This window comes from Cetorhinus maximus, chromosome 10, assembly GCF_964194155.1.
Source record: "Cetorhinus maximus chromosome 10, sCetMax3.hap1.1, whole genome shotgun sequence".
Taxonomy (NCBI): Eukaryota; Metazoa; Chordata; class Chondrichthyes; order Lamniformes; family Cetorhinidae; genus Cetorhinus; species Cetorhinus maximus.
Window position 1 is genome coordinate 116,040,440 of NC_135888.1, and position 22,577 is coordinate 116,063,016.

A 22,577-nucleotide genomic window follows, 5' to 3' on the forward strand; every position below is an offset into this window, starting at 1 on the left:
CCTCCAACTCAATGGAGCTTCAGGCTTCTGCGGTTTAGGTCTTAGGAGGCCAGCTGGAGATTGTCATAGTCCCTCATTGCAGCTGCCAACACCCCACCCATCACTGTAATTGGTGAGCATGTCAGTGAACTCCAGACTAGTGAGGTGGCTCATAGGGTCCATGTGGCCGATTATTCCGCCTCTTTGGGACTAGCCCAATTCTACCCAAGAACCTGAAGAGGTGCTAAAGGATCCAATGGCTCCTATTATCTGCTTGGTGGAGACACGGGCCTCATGAAATTTCACCTCTGTCTCCGTAAGAGACGACTCACCTCCAATTAACCATTAGATTGATCCCCTTCCTCAAATATGTGAGCTACATCTAAGTTTCATTTAATAAAAGCATCATATATTGACCCAATGTGCATGGTATCCACGTGTAAGATTTTCAGACGGGCATCGCACATTATCTGAACATGAAGGGAATGGAATCCCTTTCTGTTCAGGTAACTCTGAATCCTCACTGGTGACCTTCAGGTCACATGAATGCCAGCGCCTTTTGAGAAAATAACTTATTTTTAAATGGCACCTTTAACCTAATAAAAGTAACAGAATAAACATAATGCAGGGCATTTCACAGGGCTGATACAAAGTAAAATTTGACATCTAGTTACAGAAGCCGGTATTAGGGCACTTGGCCAAAAGCATGGTCAAAGAGGTAGGGTTTAAGGAGTGTCTTAAAGAAGAGACATAGAGGTGCAACATGCCTCAATGTGTCCTTCGGAGGATGCCAAGAGAGGCAGAGAGAGAAGCCACAGACTTATTTAAAGGGAGACAAGCCTGGGGTGGAGGCAGCAGAATGGTAAGGTCGAAGAGTGCTAATCAGTTGAGGGAAGGAATGAAATGAGGTATGATGATAGGAGCAGCCTAGAAAGAGTAAAGAGGAAATAAAAGGGATATAATTATTGGGCTCGGGTCTGGAGTGGCAGCCAATACATGCACACCAATGGACTTGGGGAACAGCTACTAGAATTCCTATATTCTAGTAACAGACAGGGAAAAGAGAGTCTAGGGTTAAAATCAGAGGCCTCAAAGTGGGATTGAGTTTGCACAGGTGGGGTGGAGATAGTATGGAATATCAATAAACTGTTCAAGCTCAGAGACAGCTGTGGCAATTGAACTTTAGAAGCTATTTGAAGACTAAAGTATTAGGGGACATATAGAGATATTATTAGTTTTGTTTGCTAACATGCCTGTGAAACATCATGAAACATTTTACTACATTGGAGGTGCTACGTAAATGCAAATTATTGCAACGTGGTCATTTTTTTTCAGAAACATCATTTTCTAAAGTGTCCTGTAATTCTGGATCCTGGTTTCCTTACTACTTGCATCTGGAAAGCTTTGGTCTCATTGCCCATTAATTGGTTTAAAATATATATTATTAGGTAAAATGCTAAGTTAGAGCTGCCTTTTAAAATAGTGTATAATACACTGATGTCCAAGTTGTATTTTTTTTTTTAAAAAGACCATCTATTAATTCAAGGAACAATAACGCTCGAGAGGTTCTGCATTGTAAGTACGGGATAAAGAGACTTCACTGGTGAATGGTTCAGCACAAAGTGATTACACAAGTAAATAACAGTGGAAAGTAACAGACCTATTTGCAAGTTGAAAGGCAATATTTTTATTGTTCTCCAAAAAAATGAAAATATGACTTCAGTATCTGGCTTTAATTGATACATTAAATCAGCTTGGTTTGTCCACTTTTGTTTGTAAATTGGTTAACTTTCCAAGTTTGTTTACAACAAAGAACTGACGAACTTATCCCTGCAGCAAAAATGCCAGACTATTAGTAGACTGTATCCTGTTCAAAATACTTTAACAGTATAATATAATCCCTTTAACACATTAAACTCTAGGAACAAAAATTAAATGCCCAATAACATCTGAGAGAGGAAGGCTCCCCATTCCATTGAATATTCTATTGTGGCTAAGTATTCTTCTGTTTAAACTTGGGAACTTCCTGACACAGAAAACATTCTGCAAATGAGCACAAAAGCAAGCTCAGAAAAGAGAAGTCTCAACAGGCAGGTTAAATGTTATTACTTTACATGAAAACTTGTGAATATATGGAACAATGTAGGGAGGAGAAGCAGTGAAGCTATGTGGTATGAGTAAATGCTAGAGGACGAGTATGTGGCAGAAATAGCAACCGAAACATGAGAAATAGGGTCATGTATAATGGTTTTCAAAACATCAAGACTGGCCAGATGGACTGCAGTTGTGCCTTTCAGTCCTGTACATTAAACATACCATACGCAGTGCATCAGAAGTTATTAAAAAGACTGGATAAACTCATGCTTGCACAGTGACTTTGAATGCAAAGGTAAAACCTTTTGAAATAGGTGCTGAGTAATTTTACAAATAGAGTCAACATATATTAAATAAAAACAATAACACTAATCAGGCCACCATAGGGAGGTCCCCAGTACAACAGGATGACTTCTGCACAAAGTTTTAGTTTTTAACAAAATTGCCATGGCTTTATCCTATTTAAGTGGTTTCTCATATTTAGATCATAAAAGAAAGGTTTTTTTTAATTCCAAAAAAAAAAATTTCAAAACATACTAAATAGGGAGTAGTCAGGTCTGAACTGCAGGTTACAAGTGTCCACAATCCAAAAATGAAGCATTTCAAAAGTATACATTTTCATACATGTCAAGAATATTCTTCTCATCACAACCCCCTTTCTTGAAATCCTTATGCTTAGATCAGCAAAGTTTAGATGGACTGGGCTCATTTCTCAGTTTATCAGCTGACTTAAGATTCTCTCCCTTTCTGCCCACTCCATAAAAACAGAAATTTTCATTTGAGAACTCAAGTATGAGGAAGTGTCATAAAGATTTCATAACCAGTCGGGCTAAGTTTCCTTCAGGCATTCATTCAGTAGAAGCGATTCACATGGAAAGTCCTGCAGCTCACGGTCCTCATTCTGCACAACTAGTATTCGTCATCTTCACTGCACCAGTTTGTTTCATACTGTACACTGGATCTACAAGCTTATTGTGAATATGCAATAAACCTGGAAAAGAAATAGAAGCAAAACTAGAGGGATATAGGAGCAAGACTGAAAAATTTAGACAACAATTTGCATTTATATAGCACCTTTAATGTAGTAAAACATCCCAAGGCATTTCATAGAAGCGTTAGCAAACAAGGTTTGTCAGCAAGTCACATAAGGAGATATTATGATAGGTGATTAACGGTTTGATGAAAAAGGTGGGTTTTAATGAGCATTTTAAAAAGGAGAGAGAAGCAGAGGTGGAGAGGTTTTGAGTTTTGGGCCTCGGCAGCTGAAGGTGCAGCCGGCAATGGTTGAGCGTTGAAAAGCAGGGATGCAGAAGAGGCTAGAATTGCAGGAGCAGAGATCTCAGAGCATTGTGGGGCTGGCAGTAAATACAGAGATAGGGACAGGCAAGGCAATGAAAAGGTTTGAAAACAAGGGTGAGAATTTTAAAATTGAGGCGTGGCCAAACAGAGTACAAGGATGATGAGCGAACTGGACTTTAGTGCTAGTTAAAGTACAGGCAGCAGAGTTTTAGATGACCTCAAGTTTATAGTGGGTCAAGATGGGAGGCCAGCCAGAATAGCATTGGAACAGTCGAGTCTAGAGGTAACAAAGACATGTATAGATACAACCGTACAGAAAATGCAAAAAAAACTAATCATGACGATTAAACTACAACTCCGAGAAAATAACCCATTTACTACAGTTTAATTGTAAACCTCTGTTATTCCAAGTGTCACTTTTAATTTTAGCCAGGACTTTTTCTGCTATATCCCTCTCCCCATAGAAGCAATTCACAAGCAATTAACCTATAATTTCACAACTAAAGTCATATGGTTAGGTTGAACAAACATCTCACACAGCAACAAAAACTTTCGCTTCCATTTCTTCAAGATTACTGATTATAAATGAAGGAACTGAATCCTCAAATGTTGACTTCCCAGCCTTAAAGGATATGAACATTTTTTTTATTCATTCATGGGATGTGGGCATCACTGGCTGGCTGGCATTTATTGCCCTTGTTCAGAGGGCATTTAAGAGTCAACCACATTGCTGTGGGTCTAGAGTCACATATAGGCCAGACCAGGTAAGGACAGCATGTTTCCTTCCCTAAAGGACATTAGTAAACCAGATGGATTTTTACAACAATCAGCAATGGTTTCATGGTCATCATCAGACTTTTAATTCCTGATTTGTATTGCATTCAAATTTCACCATCTGCCATGGTGGGATTTGAACCAGTGTCAGCAGAGTATTACCCTGGGTCTCTGGAATACTAGTCTAGTGACAACACCACTATGCCACCACCTCCCCCAATCAAGAACAAGAGGCCACAGATTTAAAGTGATTTGCAAAAGAAGCAAGTGTGACGTGAGGAAAAAGCTTTTTCACACAACGAATGGTTCGGGTCTGGAATGCACTGCCTGGAAGTGTGGTGGAGGCAGGTTCAATCGAGGCATTCAAGAGGGCACTAGATGATTATTTGAATTGAACCAATGTGCAGGGGTACGGGGAAAAGGCAGGGCAGTGGCACTAGATCATAATGCTCTTTTGAAGAGCCGGTGCGCACACAATTGGCCGAATGGCCTCCTTCTATGCCATTAAAACTCTGATTCTGAGGTTATCACGATTGAGTACCTTCACTGAACTTCACCAAAGGCTGAAAACTCTAGTAAGAATCAACTACCTTTAAAATATTGGACTGTTTTCACACGGAGTTCCAAGGTGGCATCTTCATCGCACACAAAGATTGTCTTTGGATGCTGCTGGAAAGCAGAGACAGTCCACATGTGGTTTACACCATCTTCGATTGCTTTACACAGAGCCAAAGCTTTATGCGCTCCTGTGATAAGAATCATCACCTACAAAAATAAAAGGAAACTCATTGAGCACCTTCCATAAGTTAACAGTGACTATTACAGAAAGCTAGAAGTGAGCCTTTAAAAATTATTACATTGATCTTTTTGTAAGGAAAGAACAGGAGGAAACAAAAGGAGGGCTAAGGTTGGAGGAGAGCCATAGAAATAATGCAGGACAATGATGTTGTATTGGAATTCAAATGCAATGCAGTTTAGTAGGATCCTTTTCTCTATCGCTTGCACACATGCCACAGTGTGACTGGACCAATGCCTACTGAGTTAAAAAAATTCAAATATTAACTCCAAAGACAAATTTCTTTCATGTAAAATCCACGTGGACAAGAAAAGATTCAGAGGGAAGGTGAGAATTTTTGTACGTAATAAATGCAGTAAGTTGCTATGCATCCAAAGCAGGACCAATAAAACTTTCAAAAAGAAAACAGATATACACTTGAAAATTAATAACAATGCAGGATTATTGCTCAAGAGCTTGGGTTTGGGACAAACTGGATATCTGTTTCAGAGTACAAATAGGCCAAGTAACCTCCTTCTGTACAGAAATATTCTATGATTTGAGAAAAAATAATCCAGTTCTGCATTTGTAGCAGGTCTTCAAAGCTGCAATACCAACTGACCAATCTTATTCAGAGGGGAAGCAAGGAGTGAGGGTGATAAACAGGTAACTCTCAAGCAGTGCAAAACACATAACCATACCCGAGGGGCAAACTTGGTGCATTGAATACATTGTTCCAATGGGTTGCTTTCAAAACTAAAAAAAAAAAATAGGAACCATGCAAGTTAACTGCCATTTCTTTACCTCTCTAGCATCCATTACAGTCCCCACCCCAACGGTCAAAGCCATGATAGGGACTTTAGACAAATCTCCACCGAAGAATCTAGCATTGGCCAATATTGTATCCATTGCCAATGTCTTCACTCTGGTGCGAGACACCAGACTGGAGCCTGGTTCATTGAAAGCAATGTGACCATCTGGACCAATGCCTATTCAAAGCCAAAGAAAAAAGTATGAACAAAATGTAATAATAATATTTCAACAGAGTTTAATGGCAGCATCATCCAGGGTCAATCCTGTATACCAGCGATTTGGGGCAATTTTAAACCAAGCACGAAACTGTTCCCAATACCAAATTCAGTTTGCTTCAAAGTGAGGTTACAAAGATGGCTGGTGTAGAGAAATAGCAATGCCATATTGCTCCAGTAGAAAGACTCGAATACCGCTCATAATAAAGGAAGAATTACACTGCATCCAAATAATGTTTACCCTGGATATTCAGAGCAGATAAATATTTAATCACCCCAATACAGACATGTTCCCTTTGACAATCACAAGAACACAAACTATTTTTAAAATATAAAAACAGATTTATAGGTATTATCTAAGTAACACCAGCTTCGGGAACAGGATATTAATTCTATATAGGAATCATCTGAATCTCTGTAGCATAAAGAAGAGGTTAAGTGCACAGGCACGGAGTGCAATTGGTACAGAGTGGCATTACTGCGAGTTTGGTGGGTAAGGGAGTTAGGTGAGTAGAGCAGGGAGCTGCTCTTTTCTTTTTCTTTCTCTAGCTTTCTCAGCCTCCAGGACACCAGGAGTTGAAAAGCTAGACGAGAAAGCTGAGTTTGAAAAAATCCAAGACTGACATTACAGGAGAAACTAAGTCATTGGTTCGTGAGAAACTGATGTTAGGGAGGGTCTTTAAGTAGCTGAAGGTTAGAAAAATGCGTCCTTTTTAAAAGCATTAACTACTTAGGTTTTAGTAAGAAACACAAGAAATAGAGAAGTAAAGTTAAGTTATGGTCGGGTAAAATAAAGTAGTATAAATAAACCAAATTGAAAATAAAGTTAACATAAGGGAAGTAAGTTGAAGCCATGGCAGGACAGCTCGGTCGTGTAGAATGTATATCGTGTAATGTGTGGGAAGTTGTGGATGCTACCAGTGTCCTAGACAACCACATGTGCAGAAACTTGAATTCTGGGTGCCAGAGCTTGAGCAGCGGCAGGAGTCACTGTGGCGCATCCACGAGGCTGAGCGCTACATGGATAGCACGTTCAGAGAGGTGGTCACACCACGGCTTAGAAGCCTGGAGGCAGAAAGGGAATGGGTGAGCGCCAGGCAGTCCAAGAGAACTAGGCAGATAGTGCAGGAGTCCCCTGGGGTCCTGCTCATCAATTAGTTTTCTGTTTTGGATACTGGTAGGGGCGTTGCTTCCTCAGAGGAGTGCGGTCACAGCCAAGTTTGTGGTAATACAGGCGGCCCTGCTGTACAGGAGGGGAGGAAGAAGAAAGGAAGAGCAGTAGTGATAGGGGATTCATGAATTGGGGGAACAGACAGGTGTTTCTGTGGCTGTAGATGTGACTCCAGGGTGGTATGTTGCACCCGTGCTGCCAGGGTCAAGGATGTCATGGAGCAGCTGCAGGATATTCTTCTGAGGGAGAGTGATCAGCCAGAGGCCGTGGTCCACGTTGGCTCCAGTGACTTAGGTAGGAAAGGGGATGAGGTCCTGAAAGCAGAATTTAGGGATCTAAGAAGATTGAAAAGCAGGAATCTCAGGATTACTCCCAGTCACACGTGCAAGTGAGATTAGAAATAGGAGAATTGAGCGATTAAACACGGGCCTGCAAAGCTGGTGTAGGAGGTAGGGCATCAGATTTCTGAGGCATTGAGACCAGTTCTGGGGAAGGTGGGATCTGTACAAGCCAGACAGCCTACACTTGAACAGGACTGGGACGAATATCCTCGCAGGGAGATTTGCCAGTGCTGTTGGGGGGTGGTTTAAACTAGATTGGGAGGATGGGAACCTGAGGGCAAATACAGAGCAGGGCACGGGAGATGGAAATTTAGTGCGTGACTCTGAAAGACAGAAGAAGCACAGGTTAAAAAGTGTACAGCACAGAAACTTGGCAGTGTTAAAAGGTATATATGTAAATTCAAGGAGTATAGCAAATAAAGCCAATGAGCTGAGAACACTGACTGATATCATGGCAGCATGACATCATCGCTATAATGGAACTTGGCTTAAAGAGGAAAAAATGGCAGCTCAATATCCCTGGATATAGAGTTTTCAGGTAGGATAGAGAGGGGGATAAAGAGGTGGGGATGTAGCATTCTTGGCTAAAGAACCAATTCCAGCTGTGAGGAGCGATGATATACAAAATGAGTTGTCAAATGAGGCCATATGGGTTGAGCTCAGAAATAAAAAAGGGGCAGCCAGATTGCTAGGAGTGTACTATAGATCCCCAAATAGTGGAAGGGAGTTAGAAGAGCAAATATGTAGGCAAATTGCTGAGTGCAAGAACAACAGGGAAGTAATAGATGGAGGTTTCAACTACGTTAATATCAATTGGGATACGAACAGTGTGAAGGGCACAAAACTCTTCAACTGCTTTCAAGAGAGCTTTTTTAGCCAGCACGTAACAAGCCCATCAAGAGGGATGCAATTCTAGATTTAGTCTTAGGAAATGAAGCTGGGCAATGGATGAAGTAGCAGTGGGGGACCATTTTAGAGATAGTGACCAAAATACAGTTATATATAAAATCATTATGGACAAGGACAAAGACAGAACAGGAGTAAAACATCTACATTGAGGGAAGACATATTTTACAAAGCCGGGAGGTAAGCTGGCGAAAGTAGACTGGATACAGCTACTAGTAAGCAAAATATTCAAATCAGTAGGAGGCATTCAAAGGCGAGATTCTACAAGCACAGTGTAGGCATGCCCCCACAAAGAAAAAGGGTGGTTCTGCCAAATCTAGAGCCCCTGATTATCTGGAAGCGTATAGGCCAAGATAAAGCAGAAAAAGAAACCATATGACAGTCACAAAAGCTTAGTACTGTAGAAAGCCCAGGGGAGTATAGGAAGTACAGGGGTGAAGTAAAAAAGGATATTAGGAAAGCAAAGAGAGGATACAAAAAACATTGGCAGGTAAATTCAAAGAAAACCCAATGATGTTTTAACTGTACATTACAAGCAAGAGAATGACTAAGGAAAGAGTAGGGCCTATCAGAGATCTACGTGGTAATTTATAGGTTGATGCTGAAGATGCGGGCAGGGTCCTGAAGGAGTACTTTGTCTCTGTCTTTATTAAGGAGGGGGATAATGCAGACATTCTAGTTAAAGAGGAGTGGGAGAAGCATAGTGAGAGAGGGAGTACTGGAGGGACTGACATCCTTGAAGTTGGATAAATCACCAGGGCCAGATGGATTATACCCTGGGCTGTTAAAGGAAGCCAAGGAGGAATTAGTGGATGCTCTGAGGATCATTTTCCAATCCTCACTAGATACAGGCGAGGTTCCAGAGGATTGGAGGTCTGCGAACGTTGTACCATTATTTTAAAAAGGTGCGAGGGCTAGGCCAAAAAATGATAGGCTGGTCAGTATAAATTCAGTGGTGGGCAAATTATTGGCATCAACTCTGAGAGACAGGATAAACTGTCACTTGGAAAGGTAGGGATTGATCAGGGATAGTCAGCATGGTTTTGTTAGGGGAAGGTCGTGTCTTACTAACTTAATGGAATTTTTTAAGGAAGTAACAAGGAAGATTGATGAGAGTTGTGCAGTGGATGTTGTCTACATTGATTTTAATAAGGCATTTGACAAGGTCTCACACAGCAGACTGATCAGAAAAGTGAGGTGCCATGGGATACAGGTGGCAAGTTGGATGCAAAATTGGCTCAGTGACAGGAAACAAAGGGTAATGGTTGATGGATGTCATTACAAATGGAAAGCGGTTTCCAATGGCGCTCCACAGAGCTCAATGTTGCTGTTTGTCGTATATATTAAGATTTGGATTTAAGTGTGGGAGGCATGATCAGTAAATTTGCAGATGACACAAAAATTGGATGTGTAATTGAGTGAAGAGGATAGCTGTTGTCTCCGGAATTAAATCAATAGATTGGTTGAGTGGGCAGAAAAGTGGCAAATGGAATTAAATCCAGGAAAGTATGAGGTAATGAATTTGGGAAGGGCAAACAAAGCTAGGGAATACTCAATAAATGGGAGGTTATTGAAAGGGGTTAAGGAAGTGAGACAACTTGGAGAGCATATCCAGGGGTCCTTGAAGGTGGCAGGACAGGTGGATAAAATGGTAAAGAAAGCACATGGAATTCTTTCCTTTATTGGACGAGGAATTGAATACAAAAACAGGGATGTAATGATAGAACTGTGTAAAATGCTCATTAAGCCACAGCTGGAATTTTCTGTACAGTTCTGGTCACCACACTACAGGACGGACATAATTGATCTGGAGAGAGTACAAAGGAGATTTACAAGAACGTTGCTAGGGCTTGAAAACTGCAGCCATGAGGAGAGATTGGATAGGCTAACGTTGTTTTCCTTAGAACAGAGGAGGTTGAGGTGACCTAATTGAAGTGTACAAAATTATGAGGGGCCTAGACAGGAAAGACTTGTTTCCCCGAGCTGAGGGGTCAATTACCAGGGGGCATAGATTTAAGGTGGTTGGTAGAAGGATAAGCAGGGACATGAGGAAAAACGTCTTCACCCAGAGGGTAGTGGGCATCTGGAATCCATTGCCTGAATTGGTGGTTGAGGCTGAAACATTCAACTCATTCATAAGGTACCTGGATCTGCACCTGAAATGCTGTAACCTGCAAGGCTACAGACCAGGTGCTGGAAAGTGGGATTAAAATGAGTGGTTAGTTTCTTTTCTTTCTCTTTTGTGGCTGGCACAGACACACAGGGCTGAATGGCCTCATTCTGCGCTGTAACTTTTCTATGGCTCTATGGTTCTACTGCACAGTACCACCAACGAATAGCTCGATTCCTCCTGCTGATTTAATTTTCTCCTCAAAAGCGTCGCACTCTGCCTCCAGGTCAGGAGCATTTCCATCTAGAATGTGCGTATTTTCAGCCACGATGTCAACGTGTTTAAAGAAATTGTTCCACATGAAGGAGTGATAGCTCGCAGGATGGTCCATTGGAAGACCTGCAAACAAAGTGCAACATATCATATTGCATAGTCACTAAGTATAACCACTGATCAAATGCACTGGCCCAAAATTCTAACATTCATGAGCATGATCCTTCGATTGTTACTGCCACATTATAAAAGAACACAAGTAAACATTATGGAGTGCCCTGGAATTTTGCAATATCTCAAAGCTGATTTCGACACCAAGACCAATTAAATTCTGCCACGAGAAAACACATCTGTCCAGCAATAGAGGTGTGCAGAGTTGTTAGTTACAGCAATGCTATTCCTAAGTCAGCCTTACTGAGCAGTTTCAATGCAACATGGGGGCAACTTTTAATCTCCGTCCCTCCCCTTTCAGAAGTGCCTGGCCTCTGCTGAGACATCGTCGTCAGCGGTCCCTCAGAATCAAGGATGACGTCCATCGAGCTTGGTGAGACTTCAGATGACTGGGAGCCCAATTCTGGATCCCCATGTTCTTCTGCAGTGCGGGTATGTTGCTGCACAGGGGAATGGAAATTGCAGCCCCAGGTTGGCTTCCTTCTCCTTCCTCTGCCGTCGCTGTTCCGCCTCGCTGTCAAGTTGCTGAGCCTCAAAGTGGCTTGCGCCTTGATGGACCAGTGATCAGCAGCATTCTCCTCTCAATCAGTGGCGTTAATGCCTCCACGCTTTAGGGTGACCTTGAGCATATCCTTATACCTTTTCCTTTGGCCGCCCTTTGAGCGTTGGCCAACAGAGAGCTGTGAGAAGAGAACCTGCTGAGGGAGGCAGTTTTTTGGGCATCTGGACGCAATGGCCCATCCATCGGAGCTGATTCCGCAGGAGCAGGGCTTCAATGCTGGTAGACACAGCTTCATGGAGGACGCTTGCGTTAGTCCAGCGGTCCTCCCATTTGATCCCAGGATTCAATACAAGCACCGCTGATGGAAGCTCTCAAGGATCTTATTGTAGTTTCGGTAGACAGCCCATGTTTCGCTGCAGTAAAAGAGGGTGGTCAACACAACGGCCTTATAAACCAGAATCTTTGTTGACTTGCAATGGTCCCTGTGTCAAAGACACATTGGCGTCGCTTGAAGAAGGCAGCACTGGCACAGTTGACTCAGTGTTGGACTTCCTCATCGATGGTAGTCCCTCAGGAGAGGTGGCTGCCAATATAAAGGGAAGTACTGCACATACTCCAGAGCCACCCCATCTTTAGGGATGGCACGGGAGATGCTCACTGGCCCGGGGAAGGTTGGTGAAGAATCTTCATCTTGGCGATGTTTAAGAACAGGCCAAGCCTCTTATACAAGGTTTTGAAAAGGTCTAGCGTCCTTTGCATGCCCTGTACAGAGTGAGCCATCACACAGCAGCCATCCGCAAACTGAAGGTCATGGATGTCCATGGTGGTGAGGTTTGTTTTTGCCTGGAAGCGACCAAGTTTGAAGAGCTTCCTGTCCAGGTGATACAGAATGCTGACACCTGGTGGAAGCTCAACTCGGATGAGGTGGACGATGACAGTCAGATAAATGGTGAACAAGGTCGGGGCGATCACACAACATTGTTTAACCCCGGTCCGGATGTGAAAGGTGTCAGTTTCAGATCCTCCACTCAGGACGGTGGCGACCATGTTGTCATGCAGGAGTCTCAGGATGGTGACAATCTTCAACGGGCAGCCAAAGCGTCGGAGGACAATCCATAGAGCTTCACGATTTAAAGAATCAAACGCCTTGGTCAGGTTGATGAAGGCAAGGAGCAATTCTTGATTTTGCTCCCGACATTTTTCCTGGATCTGTCTAGCCACAAAGACCATTTCCAAAGTACCCGGGATGGTTGGAAGTCACACTAAAGCAAAGCGAGTAACACAGATGGGACCAAGCTTTATCCCAGTGTCTGTGGCACTGCATGTTGACAACTCTGCCATGCTATCACTGTGACCAGTTTTATTAGGTTTGTACATGCTTCAGCATTTCCTGCTATATGTAAAAAAATTTACACAATAAAGGTAAAGTTGACCTTCTACAGACGAATTCCGAACCTTAGTTTGCCACAAGATTTGTTACCCTTCAGATTGGAATTTACAAATTTTCCATATCACATTCATGGAAATCATTCCCTAAATTCAGCATGAACAAAACTGCAAAAGGGTGCCAGACATTTTATCATTGACATTGATATGTATCCAGTTTACAGCATACTGCATTATTAATACAGTATTTATTACACAAGACCTTTTGAGTTCCTGAACATTGGACCTTCTGCAGCTGACTGAAAGCCAAATGTAAAATTGCTGTGAAGACTTATTTTTAGCAGGATCTGGTGGCACTGGCAGATAATAATCCAATTCCCTTTTAAATGTCTTGATTGGACCCTCCTCCATTACACTCCCAGGCAGTGCATTCCAAATCTTAACCATTCACTACGTGAAAACATTTCTCCTCATGTCTCCATTGCTTCTTTTGCCAATGACAGTAAATCTGCACCCTTACATTCTCAAACCTTCTACCAGTGGGAACAGTTTCTCACTATCTACTTTGTCCAGCCCCCACATGATTTTGAACACCTCTAACAAATGTCCACTCTTCTCCAAGCAAAACAGTCTCAACTTCTCCAATTTATCCAAGTTCTTCATCGCCAAAATCATTCTCGTGAATCTTTTCTGCACTCTCTCTAATGCCTTGACATTTTTCCTAAAGTGTGGCACCCAGAACTGGATGCAACACTCCAGTTGAGGCTGAACCAGTGCTTTATAGTTTGTATTCTATGCCCCTATTAATGAAGCCTAGGATACTGTATTCTTTATTAACTGCTATCTCAATCTGTCCTGCCACCTTCAATGACTTATATACATATACACCCAGGTCTCTTTACTCCTGCACCCACTTTAGAATTGTACACTTCATTTTGTATTGTATCTCCATGTTCTTCCTACCAAAATGAATCACTTCGCACTTCTCTGCATTGAATTTCATCTGCCATTTGTCTACCCATTCCACCAACACATCTACTTTCTTTTGAAGTTCTACACTATCCTCCTCACAGTTCACAATGCTTCTGAGTTTCGTATCATCTGCAAATTTTGAAACGATGCCCTGTGCACCAAGGTCTAAATATTAAGATTAGAAAGAGCAAGGGTCCCAGCACCAACCCCTGGGGTACTCCACTACAAACCTTCCTCCAGTCCAAAAAACATCCATTAACCACTACACTGTGTTTCCTCTCACTCAGCCAATTTTGTATCCATGTTGCTACTGCCCCTTTTATTCCACAAGCTATAACTTTGCTCACAAGTCTATTGTGTGGCACTGTATCAAACGTCTTTTGAAAGTCCATGTACACCACATCAAAAGCATTATCTTCATCAACCCTCTCTTTTAATTCTTCAAAAAATTCTGACAAATCCATGCTGGCTTTCTTTAATTAACCCCCATTTTCCTAAGTAACTATTCATTTTTTTCCTGAATTATTGTTTCTGGAAGCTTCCCCATCATTTAAGTTGAACTGACTGGCCTGTAGTTGGTGGGCTTATATTAACACCACTTCTGGAACAAGGGAGTAACATTTGCAATTCTCCAGTCCTCTGGCACCACCCCCGAGTCTAAGAAAGGCTGGAAAATTATAGCCAGCCTCCGCAATTTCCACTCGCACTTCCATCGGATCCTTGGATGCATTTCATCCGGTCCTGGTGCTTTATCAACATATTACATTAAATAAATACAGTTAAGGAATAACTTTTGGTTTCAGGACCAAAGTCAGTTTGTCCAGAATTTTTTTTAAATACATAAATTAAAAGTTGTACTGCACCACACTCACCCACATATTCATCCATGTTGAATGTCTTCACATATTTGAAAGACAGATCTCCATTCTTATAATACTCGATTAGCTTTTTATAGCATCCCAACGGAGTGCCTCCTGCGGGAATATATTAAAAAAACTACTGCACATGAATTCTGCAGGGTTATACAGCAACAAAACAAACTAAATTCAACCACCCACATTTATTGTCTCCTCGCCCAATATTACGGAACACTCACACAGATCAGTTATTTAATCAAGAGATGAGTTTTGAAAGAAGCACTCATGTTTTTTCTGTTCTTTCATTGGATGTAGGTATCGCTGTCAAGGTCAGCATTTGTTGCCCATCCCTAATTGCCCTTGAGTGGCTTGCTGGGCCATTTCAGAGGACAGTTAAAAGTCAACCACATTACAATGCATCTGGAGTCACATGTAGGCCTGACCAGGTAAGGATGACAGATTTCCTTCCCTAAAGGACATCTGTGAACCAGATGGGTTTTTACAGCAATCGATGATAGTTTCATTGTCACCATTATTGAAGCTAGCTTTCAATTCCAGATTTTATTACTTGAATTTAAATTCCACTAGCTGCCATGTCTGCAGAGCATTAGACTGGGCCTCTGGATTACTAGGCCAGTGATATTACCACTATGCCACCATCTCCCCCAAATGGCAATGGATATGGATGCAGACTTGTGTACATTTTGTAAAATATACACCATCCTTTATCGTTAAGCTTTATTTACAGAACTTTAGAACTTAAAAAGTAACACCGGTACACAGACTAGAACCTCTGGTTAGAGACAACAGGGATATGGATTTTCAATGCGGGGGTCAGGAACCCAACGCCTGGGTAAATTCCGAGCTGCGTCACTCTTGCAACGTGATTTTTAAATGTAAATGGCCTATTTGGGCAGGAGGCCACCAGGAGGCTTGCCTGGCACCTGTGGGAAAGACAGGGGCATCCCATGTTGGTGGCTGCCGCTGCCTCACCAATCAGAGCAGGCAGCTCCTGGGAAGGTGGGAAGGCCATGGAGGTGAAACGAGGAAGACAGTGGCTTTGCACGACAAGGTAGGATCAGTACTTGGCCCCATGGGTTTGTCTCAAAGACAATTACAAAGAAATACATTTGAGCCCTTTGGCAAACCCAACAGTTGTGTACTGATGGGTCACCATAAAAATATATGAAAACTGCATTTGCAAACAGGAGCTTAAGGACTCTTAACTGGCAGTGAGCTGCTCTGTCTCTCTCACTCACTCTTCCAAAATTTAAGACTGACCTGGAGGTATTGGGATCCCGAGACGACCTGCAACACCACAATTTTCAAAGTGCACCTGCATTGAGTGCTGACCCTGTGGCCCTTTGAAAATTCCCATCCTGGGAGTGTGACTGCTCTAGTGACTTGTGAGACAAGGTGGTTTAAAAACTGCACATGAAACCAGCAGAAGATAGGACTGAAGTCAGAAAGCAAGTTCCCAAGTAAGTATCACAGGATGGAACATGAAGATGCAATGTGCTGGACTATTTGCAGTCTTCTGGCCAAAAGTACCACTTGTGGTTGTTGTTTTTTTGTAATAGGGGGAAGAAAAGAGAGAGAAATATTGCACATCTGTTTGTATTATTCTGTGCTGTCTTGCTGCAACTGGACATCAGAATACAAACATTTGAACTCAGAAATCAGCCTTCAAAGCCAAATAAGATTGATGAAATAACAAGACACCTGGATGATGAGTGTTTTTTTTAAAAACATTATCAATAATACAACACAAAACCACCCATAATCGAGCACTAATTTGGCAGTACCACAGAGAAAAGGCATAATTTTTTGAGTTAATGGGCATTGCTAAACATTTACCTGGGCACTAAATTTGACCCTGAAAATTTTAACCGGGCTAAATAATCAACAGTACAGACTCAGTTCATATCAAATGTCTTCCATTGTTCTTGTTACATACCAGTTGGCAAACCCAGGGTGAAGTACCTGCCTGGACCAGGGTTGAACTTAACGATCCGATTCCTGATGTATTTTGCAGCCCATTCACTGACTTTTATGTGGTCCTCCAATATAATCAACTTCATGGCTGTTTCTCATATACTCAAGGAAACTATAAAAGAAAAACAAAGCACTTTGCACTAAATCTTTAAACGTGCAATGCTGCCTTAATGAGGTATCTGAGTTAGGCCTAGATCCTGCAGGAAGTCCAAAGGCTCCAGTGCTCTGTTGGCCACAGTATAACATATTCCTTAAAATATGTAAACGACAGAGACATTTTTTTTAAGCTCATTAGCTGGACAAAGTGTCTGAGAATATTTCCCCCCCTTTAAAAATGGACATTCATAAACTAAAAGTCATTCCCAGATTGTGTGGATGGAGAATATTATTTTTGTTAAATAACAGTAAAATGCACCTAAAAGTTAAGATGCAATGGAATGTTTACTCAACATAATTTAAAGGCAGTTTATTATTTCTGCGGTGTCCATCATTTTATTCACAACTGCAAGGGTTTAGGGTTATTAGCCAGTTCTGTTGTTTCTTCAAATCACATACAGCCTTCAAAGTCTACATGGTTCCATCTGGATGGGCACCAATACAAGTGTTTTCTCTAAGAGAAGAAAGCCATCCATATTCATCCTGAACCAACAGGGACGGTTAACTAACTATTGTAAATCACTGATTTGTACAATATTGGTAAAAATCAACTTCCAATTTTGGTTTCCTCCCCTTCCGCTATGAGGTTTTTCTGTAAATTAATTATTTAATCAATTAGTAAATAATAGGCTGTCTTAGATGATGACAGTTCAAAAACTTACAGAGAAAATAAATGAGTTAGCAGGAAAGGAGTGAATTTTATTCTACTTAGTTGATGTTATTCCTACTGGTTAACATGAAATATACTGCTCCCCTTTCCTGATAGGGGCAGCATTGAGTGAGTGGGGATACAATCACCGCATCAAACAGCCCTGCTGCTTCCATTCAACCTCAACCCACTTATACCAAGTTCTGATCCCTTGGCTCAATGGATCAACAATGATGACTGCAGAGGACACAATTATTTCAAATAATAGTGAAGGCTACAACTGTACAGACAATAAAATTAGGGATGGGCAATAAATGCTGGCCTTGCCAGCAACGCTCATAACCTGAGAATGAAATGAAGTACCATTCAATGGGTCACACTAGCAAGAGTAATTTTGAATGGCATTCACCCAAAGATTTAGGTTGAAGCTTTGTGATCCATGACTTTATCCTGGCTATGTGCCATCACAGCACGTAGCTACATCGATACATCTTCTGCCTAAGTGTCAGGAATAATCACAAACCACATACAATTCTGTTTGCCACTGGGCTGAAGAATGTTTGTGTACCAAGCTGAACATACATGTATCTGAATAAAAAAGATGCGAGTATTGAAATTCTGCCACTCAAAAATACCTTACATCATATGGACTGGCACACTGTACCTTCACACTAACCCTAGAATTGGGTTTAGCTGAAGGAGTCATGTAAAGGAAGACAAGAGACAGGGATCATCAGCGTCTGTTGACAGGAAACAATTAAATGGATAACAAAAGCAATAACATATATTAATATAGTATTTTAATGTATTGAAATGTCCCAAGGCACTTCACAGGGGCATTATAAAATAAAGTATTACAAGGAGATTTTAAGTCAGATGAATGAAAGCTTGGTCAAAGAGGTAGGTTTTAAGGATGTTCTTAAAGGAAGAAAGCGAGGCAGAAAGGTTTAGGGGCGTAAAGAGGGAATTACAAAGCTTGGGGCCTAGGCAACTGAAGGCACGGCCACCAATGGGAATGCATAAGAGGCCAGAATTGGAGGAGCACAGATATCTCAGAGAGATGTGGGGCTGGAGGAGATTACAGGCACACATTTTTAAAAGTGGGTGCTAGCCAGAATTTAGCAGCCTTTCTTTTAAATTCCGAAATTTGGTTCCCTATGAAACCTACCGTTGAAAATGGTGCCAAAAAAAAAACAAATGAGTAGGAAGTTGCACGCAAAACAAGAAAATCTGATGAAAATTAGCAGAAAGATTCTTTCCTGTGAGAACATTGGAAAGTAAAGTTTACATAAACAAGTGCAAGGGAAATTAATATCCATAAGAGTAACAGGAATCATGGATTAATAGGGCTCTGAACCTGAAAAAAAAACTACATAAAGGTGTTTAAAAATGTTTAGCACTGCTTTTAAACAAACAAAAATCAACCATTGATGAATAAACCAAATTGCTCCCTCTGTGGGATTAAGCAAAGAATTGCTGTTGGCAATGGCACAATAGATCTAAAGAGGATGTTCAAGAGAGCATCTGTATACAGTATGCCATGACCAAGTTTGGTTGTGTGTGGGGATGGGGGCGTGGAGAGCAGAAGACAGCAAAAACGAAACAAAAGCCAACAAAGGAGATTGTTCCTTCAGAAGTTCTTTTCTGCAAGTATCATCTGAAAGCAGTGTGACCTAGCAGCAGTGAAGTACACTCTCAAAACAGGAAACAAAAGAGCACTGCATATCCATACTTCAAAAAAACATACAGAAGTGCATGTGAATTCTTAGTGGCAGCAAAGAATTTGCTCTTTATTAATTTCAAAAATGTAAACCAGTGGTGTCTAAACTTTAGCCCATTACCCAGAGGTGGAATCTAAACGTTGGCAACCCAGGCTACAGGGCCCAGGATACTCAATCTCATTTGCAATTCCACTTCTTTGTTGTTAGTCTATTTATATTGCTTCGGCTGTTCTTAGTGCTGTCGGCTGGTTAATCCAAAAGCACAAGACCTTAACATGAGCAACTTGAGGTATATGCAAATGAATGAGAACAATGATTAATCTTTATATGTCTCCCCTAAGGCTGGATGGTACAAACCTACGTGACCCAGGAGGTAAAAAGCCTGTGCACTACTGCAGTGGACGGTCTAGTAAACATCTCGAAATTCTTTAAACTCGCCTTTCACACCAGGCAGTTATGCTGCAGTAGGCTTGGATGCAAAGCAAGATGGGGCACAGGTGACATTCACACTCCAAAAACTTAAGAGGGGAACTCGGGCTTTGAACACAGTCACTACTTCCCACCAGCCACAGAGAGGAGCTCCTGACTCCAGCCTTGGAGGGGGCACATCGCTACAAGGGTGCCTTTTGTGCCTCTGCGATGTCCAGGGACCGGCGAGCCTGTACCTGTGCAAATAAAAGTCTTCACTCTTGAAAATGTATCCTCTTGCCTGTGCGGGGAGGCATCTCACCAGTCCCCGCATCCCCTGTGAGCTCACCTCCCAATACTGGAGCTCAACAGCTCTGCACCTTCTGTGCTTCCCGCCTTTCGTACAGTAAAGACACAATGTAGCAGGGTGTGCGCAAACACCACGTTTCATTGATGCCCTGGACGGGCCGTACTGATCCTGGAAGTTACTACCCCCCCCCGCCCCCAGGCCGGGGTGCCCTCCACCTCCGCTTGTCCCAGATCCGCTAAAATCGCCTGGTTACAATGAGGATGCTGTGAGTACACTTTAACTCCCGGAGCTACCTTTATACCTCCAAATCATCGCTGCGGGGCGGGGCGGGGTCGGGTGTGTTGCAACACGAGACATTTCACGGGGTTTGCAGTTTCAGTCTGAGTTGACACACTTTGCATGTGGAATGCAATAAATATCCCACTGGTTCAAGGCTGGAAATTGCAGGACTCACGAAGAACCCGAGTCTAAAAAGTGGCAAAGTATCCTCTGAATACTGAGGGGCAGTCAAGACGAAGCGAAAAGCAACAGTAAATGCTCCACATAAACCATCGCCACGACCCTCTCAACAGATACATTTTCCCAAATGTATCGTTAAAAATGATAAGTGGCAGAACGTTTGGATTTCTCGCTCTTGCAGGACAGGGAGGTGAAGCAGGACGATAATGTTGTCGCATTGCTTGGGGTTGGGGTTGGGGTTGGGGTTGGGGTTGGGGTGGTGCAACCTCGCTTTACAACACAAACTGAACAATTCATTAAACTTCTGTAGCCCCCCCGAAAATAAACCCTGGTGCAGCTAAGCCGGCTCTCTCACCATGAGCGCCAGGCGAGCCAAATTAATCCAGTCAAATCCCAAGCAAGGGTCCTGGCCAAAATATCAACCTGAGGATGATTCGACAGTTTGCTGAGAACAGGAGCCACTCTAACAGCTCAAAGGGATGCAGGTCGTGTACCCACCGTCTTCCTGACTCCCCAAGACTTCCAGTCACCTTGTAAACTGTTACTCACCCAGGGCAGGGAAATCACCCTAGACTCACATTTATATTTGCAGCGTGTCCGTAGATTTTATGTTAAAAGAGCACCACCAGCAAATGCTTACCTTCTTCATTAAACGGTGCTCCCTTATCCTCTGGGTTTCCGGCTTCTTATTCTTATCCTAGCGCGGAGAGATCAGTCATATGATTTTTGCTGCCGGTCAGATGATCGGAAGAGAATAAAAAAAAAAGAGGGAAATCAAAGCTTCGATACGACCGTAGGAAAAAAAGCACCGACTCTGCCCGAAGTTTGACGCAAAGCTCCACACAATGAATAAACGCAGAATATTCCAAATCTGCCACAGAGTGCTATCAAAGGCCACGAAAACGTACGGTAGTTATTGAGCTTTGTGTTTTTTTTTTATCTCGTTGCCAAATAAGTCGGATTTTAAAAAGATAGGTTTGCAATCCGTCTCATTGTTCAAAAAGGACTCCCAAGAATCCCTGATATTGACCCTGTGATCTGAACTCCTCATTCAACTCAACTCTCACAATAAAGTTTTTAACCTCAAATTCAGGTTAATCATTATGCAAAATGCTGCAGCATGGGTAACAGAAAGTTCTATGGTAATGTACTTAAGCAACGAATTTTAAACAGTGCAATAATGATACATGTAGCCAAATATGGACTTAGAAATAGGAGATATTTGTGGTATTTTTTTTTCAGTTCCATTCCTTGATATGGTGACTCACAAGGCAGAGCTGCACAGTTGTTGAGCCCTCTATACCTTACCTAAGTGGCTATTCTTCAACAGACTGTTCTCCGGGCAGTCTCCTAAAGAGTCATCATTAATAGCCAAGGCCAATCTTTACATCACATGGTCACTGAATCACTTGGGAGACAACGCTACTGTTGGACCAGCTTTCTTGCCACTGGGATTTAGAGTCTTGCAAAGGCACCGCTCATGGTACTTCAGTGATTTGAATAGCCAGCTCTAAGTTGTACAAGTCTACGAAGCGCACAGGAGCACAGTGATCACTGCTGTTAGAAGGATAAAAGTAAGGGCACCTTACTCATTACCGTAATCTCGAGTTTGAAACAACAAGTACTCTTCTTCAGTCAGCTGAATGCTGAGATGCCACATCCAAGGCGATAATGGATTTTGTCATCTATGTCTACCTTTGTTGAAAGGAGGCTCGCAAGTAATTGAAAATGATCCACGTTTTCCAGGATCTCGCCATTGATCTTAATCAGTGTATTGCATTGAGAGCTGGTTAGAAGAGAATCTAAGTTTTCCGGGTACTTAGTGAAAAGACCAATTTCTCATGGACTTCAGAGAAGGAGTCAATAATGACCTGGAGCGCCGTTTCTGAGTGAGTGCATACACAAGCATTATCTGCATAGTGGAGCTCAATGACTGAAGTTTTGCTTTATTTGTTCATGGGATGTGGACTTTGCTGGCTGGGCTAGCATTTATTGTCCATCCGTAATTGCCCTTGAGGAGGTGATGGTGAGCTGCCTTCTTGAACCGCTGCAGTCCTGTGTTGTAGGTACACCCACAGTGCTGTTACGGAGGGAGTTCCAGGATTTTGACCCAGCAACAGTGAAGAAATGGCGATATATGTGTATAAAATTATGAGGGGCATAGATAGGGTAGACAGGAAGGAACTTTTCCCCTTGGTGGAGGGATCAATAACTAGGGGGCATAGATTTAAGATAAGGGAC

The 22,577-nt window shown here is 42.2% G+C and overlaps 1 protein-coding gene across 2 annotated transcripts; it reads right to left on the reverse strand.

The window, feature by feature from the left end:
* Positions 1–1,642: 1,642 nt before the first annotated feature.
* On the reverse strand, positions 1,643–21,389 carry LOC144685957 (glucosamine-6-phosphate deaminase 1-like). Of its 2 annotated transcripts, none has more exons than XM_078551021.1 (7): positions 20,977–21,389; positions 16,596–16,745; positions 14,654–14,755; positions 10,694–10,876; positions 5,726–5,910; positions 4,737–4,911; positions 1,643–3,064 (listed from the first exon to the last, which is right to left on the reverse strand). In XM_078551021.1, exons 2-7 carry the CDS (start codon positions 16,717–16,719, stop codon positions 2,970–2,972), a joined length of 864 nt encoding a protein of 287 aa, XP_078407147.1. In that variant the 5' UTR covers positions 16,720–16,745; positions 20,977–21,389; the 3' UTR covers positions 1,643–2,969. The 2 variants fall into 2 exon arrangements, with proteins under 2 accessions (XP_078407147.1, XP_078407148.1); XM_078551022.1 differs by lacking the exon at positions 20,977–21,389 and adding an exon at positions 18,079–18,166.
* Positions 21,390–22,577: the final 1,188 nt, after the last annotated feature.